Consider the following 7487-nt stretch of genomic DNA (forward strand, 5'->3'; position numbering starts at 1 on the left):
CGCCGCCCGACCAATAGGAGGGGAGAAAAGACCAGGCGGCGGCAGCGGCTTCCTCTTCTGCTTCCTCATCCTCCAATGACGTAGACAGCCCCCCCCCCTCTTTTCCCTTGCCGCCTCCTCCGCGAACGGGTGCCGCGTTCTAGAACGCGGGGAAGTGTGTGAGCGTTCGAAAGGGGCGTGGCGGCGGGGTGGGAGCCAATCAGCGGTCGTGACGTTGTGTCCGGTTTCCCCACCCCACCCACCGCGCGCGGGAAGCGGCTCGCTCGAGTCCCGGCGGAGGAGCTGGCGGGGATGCAGCGCTTGGCGGCCAGGATGGGCGTCGCCACGCCCGGCGTGCTCAGGTAAGGGCCAGGCGGCCGCCCGGCGGCGTATTCCATGGGACCCACCGATGAACTAGCGGCGGATTATTAATTCAGTAATTAAAATAATTAATTAATTAATTGAAATTTAAAAACTCGGTGAGCTCCCGGCGGAAGCCCGCTCGCGTGTGGCTCTGCCCAAGGAGGGAATCCGTTCGCATTCCTCCGGCTGCCCTCCCCAGGAGTCGTTTGCTCGGGGGTAGACTGCCCCTGCACGTGGAGGTTCATGGCTCTGTGACCCTTGAGCCGCCTCTCTGCGGCGGATCCGTCTTCTTCTGTCTTCTGCATTTCTTCCTAGCCGTGCTTGAGGCAGCTTACAAACTTATATATAATATAATAATAATAAAGTGTTAAAAACATAAAACCAAAATTTAAATAGGCTACTCAGGGCAGCTGCTACACTTAACCAAAGGCACCCTAAGTAAAACTAATCAGCTACTTCCTGAAGATCCAGGGCAGCTCTCTGGGAAGTTTGGTTTTTAATGGTGGGACTGCCACCGAAAAGGCCCCGCCTTGTCTGCTGACCAGATTAGCTTCATTGATTGGTGTGGCAGGCAGGACACCTTCTCCCTGGGTGTCCCATTCCTTAGCCATGTAGGGCTTTCAAGGCCCAAACCAGCACCTTGACTTGGGCTCATGAACCAGTGGGCAGAATAACTGTTGTAATACTGGGGTCATGCTGCCATCCCAGTGGGCCATAAATGGGGCAGAATGACCTTGGAGTGTTCATTTGTGTGTTGTTGTGAGGCTACAACAGGGCTCTGGAGGACGGGAGAGGAATGAAAAGGCTTAGGTAGATAATTCGGAGTGCCTTCTCTTGGCTGCTTATCTGGAATTTGCTTATCGGTGTCTACCTTATCCCACTTCTAGTTTTGTTTGCATGCCTTCTGAGTCACTCTACATGCCTGCTGGGTGTTTTCAGTTGGGTGCAGCACCAGCGTTGTGGCCCTCTGAAAGGCCTTTGTTGACGTCCGTCTAATTTCCAAGAAGAAAGCAGTATCAGCAGTGAAGGATGACCCAGGGCCCTTCTTAAGGCGAAAGGGTCAAGGTTCACAGGTCTCTTTGTAGACTTGTAGACAAATAATAGCCTCTCCATACGGCCAGCTGGATGACTTGGGGCTAGTCATGGTTCACTTAGAACTGTTCTCTCAAAGCAGTTCTCACAGAGCTTTCAGCCCACCTATCTCACAGGACATCTGTTGTGGAGAGAGGAAGGGAAAGGTGTTTGTTAGCCGCTTTGGGTAATGAAAAGGGGGTGTGTGTGTAAAAAAAGCTGTTTTCTAATTTTGCATAGGATTGTGCTGTCAGTGGCTTAGCATAGGAGTTTCCAAACATAGGCAATGCAACCCCCATATGTGAGTTAAGGAGAACCTTGCAGATAATTAGCGTGACTCTTTGTTTCCTCCTACTATGACGCTGGTAACCAAAGCACATCATGGGCAGGCAGATTGTAATTCTGATTTTCTGATCTGTCCAGGGAAGAAGCTTGTACTGACAGATAACCTTTCCTCTTTGTACGTTCGCAGGAAAGCCGAGGAATACCTGCGGCTCTCTCAAGTGAAATGTGCCACCTTGCTAGTCCAGATGACGGCCACCAGCAGCACTGTGATCTGCCTCGACTTAGCCGCGAGCTTCATGAAACACCCCGTGGACAAAGTAAGCTTTTCCTTTAACTGATCTTCCATCCAGTCTCGGCTACAATTTAATCTGCTTCTGCATGGAGACAGACTCCTTTGAGGTCATTTCTAAATCAGGCACCTTTCCCAGAAAGGTGTAACTTTTCTTGGCTTCTCCGTGGACGCTAGAAACCCTTTAATACGAGGAGTATGTTCCATCAAGGCAGGCTGCTTTTGGAAGTGACGGGGTGTATTCTCTGTTTCTCTTAGCAGTGAAAGAATTACTAGGGCTTGGAGAGTGGAAATATTTTATTTATTTATTTTATTATTTATTAGGGTTCAATAGCGGCCTTTCCCTAGAAGGGCTTTGGGCGGGTTTGCGACATAAAAAGAAACAATCAGTAAAACAATTGATAAAAAGATAGTAATAATAAATAACCCACCTCCCAGCTGCCTCCGTGCACCATTCAGAGTCCTTTGTTGGTGGAGATTATCTAACAGGGGTGGCGGGGGGGGGAGGAGTGCCACATGGAAGAAAAGAGGAGCGAAAGGAAAAGAAAGGGGGAGCCCTATCTGATCAGGGCCTCAACCACGGGCCTGGCGGGAAAGTATCATGTTGTAGGCCCTATGAACTTTGACAACTCCGTCAGAGACCATTCCACCAGGTTGGGGCCAGGGAATTAGCAGCACATTGGTGTTTGCTGAGCATCTGTTGTTAAACGTCGTCGTCTCATCACCCGGGGGACATCACCGTTCACCCTAGCTGACCAAATGAGTTGCCGTTCACAGCTACGGAAGCTTCCCAAGCATTGTTCATTTATTTGATTTCCTCATTGTGTGTGTGTGTGTGTGTTTTTTTTCTTTTATGAAGAGCTACGTAGTGAAACTCTCTGGTCTGAACAAGGCCGCGTATCAGAGCTACCTGAGGTCATTCGAAAGCTTGCTCGGCGTCCGCTCCAGTGTTAGCCTCCGAGATTTGGCTGTTCAGTTTGGCTGCACGGAGGCTGTGAACATGGCCTCCAAAGTATTGCAGAGGTAAGGGAGGTTGAAGAAAGTCGGGTAGGCCACACTTTGCAATTCAGAAGTATAGAATCATAGAATAATAGAGATGGGGACCTCCTGGGTCATCTAGTCCAACCCCCTGCACTGTGTAGGACACTCACAAGCCTATCGCTCACCCACTGTAACCTGCCACCCCCTTGTCTCCTTCATAGCTTGGGGTAGTGCTTGTTGGGTTCCTGGTTCATTTCTTTGGGGTTTTTTTTAATGTGTTGGTTAAACTGAATTGTTTGAGAAGAGTCAAGTCAATGGAAAGGTCAGAATTTAGACAATCCAGTGTCTCTTTGAGGATGATCTAAGAATGGATGCTCAGTTCATGTGTCAGAGCTGGCACAGTTCTACAGGGCCTGCAAGATGGAGCTCCTCCACCTTTGGTTGGGGTCAGTGACTTCGTAACATCTACAGACACATTCACACCCCGGTCATGATCCCTCCCACAAATACAGCCTCGGTTGGGAAAGATCTATTGATAGTGACCAGTTTCTGGCAATAATTGATGTTGCTACAGATTATAGATGCTGCTAAACGTTTAAAACTCTTTTAAATGTTATTCTGCTACTACTATTTTAATTGCTTTGTTAATTGTACGATGTGCAGCACCCTGAGCACGTCTGAATGGCTGTGGTCTCAGAATGCAGGTTTCTCATTTCAGGTATGAATCCAGTCTGCCGGGAACTCAGCAAACAGACCTTGACTTGTCCAAACCCTTGTTCACAACCGCCTCATTGTTAACCGCTTGCAGGTAAAATTGACTGACATCAAAAGGACAGTTTTTGGCTGTCTCTTTGACTTCAGAGGGGAGCCCTGGGGGCTCATGGGAATTGTAGTCCATGGACATCTGGAGAATCGCAGTGTGGCTACCCCTGCTCTATAGAGTATATTCCATGGAGGTCACTCCCGGCTCCGCCTCTCAGAGTCTCCAGCTATATCCCGGTGCTGGTAACCTGAGTCTCAGGTCTGCTGTGTTTCATCGACCTTAGAATCACAAGAGCTTCCCCTCTCTTGCAATGCTATTCAGGCACTGTTCTCACCACATGGGGGAGTCTTTCTCCAGAACTGGAGAGAGAAAGAAGGGGAAGTTACAGATTCTTTTTTGCACCCATAAAGGGATCTTCGGGGCAAGCTTTACCCCCCCTCCCTTGGCTTTTCCATCTATCTTTCCCCGTGGGGGTTCCGGCTTGTGTTTACGGTGCACAGATCTAAGAGGCCCAAAACACCCTTTTGCCGTGCTTTAAACGGCACGAGTGAGGAGTAGAAATTAAGTCTTTCCCTTGGTTTCGGGGGGGGGGGGGGGAGCCATGTTGCATCCAATGGGAAGATTCAAGTCCAGGAGCCTCTTAAAAACGAACAAGTGTCCCAGAGTCAAAACCCTTGGGAGCTTAGAATTTCAGAAGCATATGCCCTGTAAATCTTGCAGTGCTACTGTACTTGGATCTTGCTCCAGTTCTTATATTTTTTTAAAAATCCAAATGGAGCGACTGACTCCTGCCCTAGTTTTCCTAGCGGTTGACAATCTGGATACATTGGGGTGTTTTTTCCCCTGCAAGTGCATCTAGCTGTGCACCGTCTTGTGCAGGGGTAATCAAACTGCGGCCCTCCAGATGTCCATGGACTACAATTCCCAGGAGTATTGTAGTCCATGGACATCTGGAGGTCCGCAGTTTTGACTACCCCTGGTCTTGTGTGTTGAGAACCAGCTTGGTATAATGATTAAAGAACGGCTGGCTCTAATCTGGAGGACCGGGTTTGATTCCCCATGCCTTCACATCCATCCAGATGGATAACCTCGAGCCAGTTCTCTAGGGGCTCTTCTCCCAGAGCAGTTCTGCCAAAGCTCTCTCAGCCCTACCTACCTTTCAGAATTCTGTTGTCAGGAGAGAAAGGAAAAGGTCCTTGTAAGCTGCTTTTGGGACTCCTCGGGGTAGTGAAAATCAGGGTACACAACACCAGCTCCTTTTTCTTCTTCTACCCTGAGTGTCAGCAGCTGTTGGCCTTCAAGCAGCAATAGGTCTTTCCTCATTCCTGAGGTCCCTTTTGAAGTGGAGACCCTTGGGGTTGTACCTGGGGTGTTCCGTGTACAAAGCATGGGTGTTACCATCATGCTGTCGCCCCCAGTTCCGCACCATGCATGGCTTAAGCGGCCTCAGATGACTGCATCCTTTCAAAAAAAAAAAAACTTACCCGGCTGTTCGTTGGCAGATGCTTGAAACTGAAAGTGGACAAGAACAAAATGGCGGCCACGTCGGGTGTGAAGAAAGCCATATTCGACCGCCTTTGCAGCCAGCTGGAGAAGATCGGCCAGCAAATCAGCCGTATGTATTTTCGCCCTTCCTGGCCCAGCCCCAGCTGTGGGTAGCAACAAAACGTAGCTTCAGAGGGGTGGCACCTTCCAAGCTGAGAAACTGCAGGCAAATAATCCTATGGGAGAGACGCCCACGTAGGTTTCCGTGTGTGTTTCAAGGAGTATATTTTGGATTTTTAGCCATGAAATGCTGACGCATTGCCAGAAAAACTATTTTTTTCCAAAGTGAGATGGAGCAAGAGGTGCTCCAAGAATGTGTCCGCCACCCATAAATATATATATATTTTAATGGTTACATTAGAAATAATTTTGTACGAAAGAATTGCTCCCCACTTTATCAGAAACACTTGAAAATCAGTTCATTGACTAACCGCTGCAGCCCTGCATAAAAGCCCTTTTTTCTTGTGGAGGAGGTCATTGTTTTGAAGTCCCCGGGCATCATAAACCTCAGTAAGGTGTTTGTCCCCCTTCTCTCCAAAGGAGAAAACATTCCACTGACCGTAGAGGAACAGAAACCCAAGAAGACGTTGTGGGAATGCCTTGAGAAGGAAGACGGTAAGTGTCCACGGCTTGTGTCTGCGGGTCATCCTCTGAGCCAGGCTGCTTATGAAGAAGCTCTAAGCCAGAGCTGGCCAAACTGTGACTGTCCAAGATGTCCATGGACTACAATTCCCATGAGCCCCTGCCTGCGTGTGCTTGCAGAGGCTCGTGGGAGTTGTAGTCTATGGGCATCTGAAGAGCCAGAGTGTGTCCACCCCTGCTCTTAAGTGCTGGCTCCTCTGGTTTAGTCCACGGGTTGAAAAATTCCTTCCCAGACAAAGCCTCCTTAGGCCCAGGGCCTCAATTGAAACCCATGCAGCTAAGCTTTCTCAGCTCGTCCTGGTCAGCGGTCTTGTCCACGCCCCCAACCAACCTCCTCCCACAGCAAACACCTACCCGGCACCCAAATCGCCTGGGCCGAGCTCGTCCCGCACCTCAGTTGCTCATTTGAACTCTGATCAGGGCAGAATGACCCGAGAAGGCGGAAAAAAAGTTCGTGAAGGATCAGTTGTGTTTGCGGTTAAGGCTGGGAGTGCCTCATTTCAGAGCCTCTTACTTTCCACGACAGCTGCGTCTGGAGCTGAAGTCAGAACGGCTCGCAAGCGTCCGAAAAGCACAGCTGCACCGGAAGACGATTACGAAGAATGGAAGCGGAGGATTCTGGAAAACGCCACTGAATCGCAGCAGGACGGCCCTGGATCTGGGCATGTCGGAGCACAGGAAGCTTCCGGGGTTTAACCTCAAAATATTTTTAGGTCGCTTGTTTTTAAAGACTTGTTAAAAGAACCGGTTTGTCATAACCTTCCCTGGCTCGATGCGGCCCCACATCCCTAAGTTGTTGGAAATCGCCTTGTCGGGGGAGATGCTTAGTTTTTAGTCTGTTGTGAAGCCTAGAACTGTGAGCCCCTCCGCATTACAAATTGCCCGGACAAACTTTTAACGCTTGAACCAAACTGCCTGATTTTATTTCTGAAACCTTCTCCGACACTTTTCAAAGTGCCTCGAGTTTCTGGTGCTTTAAGCAACCTGCTTCTCATGTGACCAGATGCTCCCTATTCAACCTAGAGAACATTGCCACAATTAGGATTCAGCGCTATTCAGTTAACTTTAGCCTTCTCGGCTTAGAAAGCAAGTGCTGTGTCACAGTTCTAACTGTTCTCTTGTTGAAGCAAAGTTTTCTATCATCCGTTGAATGTATTTCTGTTTATAAGAGGCTGGGAATTGGAACGTAATACTGGATATTGCAGGGATGGCCAAACTGGCTCTCCAGATGTCCGTGGACTACAATTACCATGAGCCCCTGCCATTGCTGGCAGGGGCTCATGGTAATTGTAGTCCACGGACATCTGGAGAGCCACAGTTTTAGCCACCCCTGGCAGATTGCCTGCAAATGTGAACGCAAGAACCAGCCAGCGAGTAGCTCTCTTGTCTAACTCTCCGATGACTAAAAGGAGATGACATTTGATACTAGAGAATTTTCAACCATACGATATTGGCTTCGAAACAATGGGCTACATTTTAAACCTTGTGCGTCCTTTCGGTGTTTTTAGCTTGCCTTAGCACCAGTGTTGCCTCTTTTGGAGAAACAATAATAAAATTGTACATTTTCAT

At 49.0% G+C, this 7487-nt stretch overlaps 1 protein-coding gene across 1 annotated transcript; it reads left to right on the forward strand.

The window, feature by feature from the left end:
• The first annotated feature begins 118 nt into the window (after positions 1-118).
• ORC6 (origin recognition complex subunit 6) lies at positions 119-7486 on the forward strand. Its single transcript, XM_077309544.1, has 7 exons — positions 119-341; positions 1886-2015; positions 2847-3010; positions 3687-3776; positions 5234-5346; positions 5817-5891; positions 6445-7486. Exons 1-7 carry the CDS (start codon positions 292-294, stop codon positions 6612-6614), a joined length of 792 nt encoding a protein of 263 aa, XP_077165659.1. The 5' UTR covers positions 119-291; the 3' UTR covers positions 6615-7486.
• Position 7487: the final 1 nt, after the last annotated feature.

Source organism: Paroedura picta, chromosome 14, assembly GCF_049243985.1.
Source record: "Paroedura picta isolate Pp20150507F chromosome 14, Ppicta_v3.0, whole genome shotgun sequence".
NCBI classification, from domain to species: domain Eukaryota; kingdom Metazoa; phylum Chordata; class Lepidosauria; order Squamata; family Gekkonidae; genus Paroedura; species Paroedura picta.

Bases quoted from the DNA above. Each gene is read 5' to 3' on its own strand.
- ORC6 (XM_077309544.1), top strand. From the start codon at position 292: ATGCAGCGCTTGGCGGCCAGGATGGGCGTCGCCACGCCCGGCGTGCTC. The intron at 342-1,885 runs GTAAGGGCCAGG...GTACGTTCGCAG, and splicing joins GCCACGCCCGGCGTGCTCAG to GAAAGCCGAGGAATACCTGC. The intron at 3,011-3,686 runs GTAAGGGAGGTT...TTCTCATTTCAG, and splicing joins GCCTCCAAAGTATTGCAGAG to GTATGAATCCAGTCTGCCGG.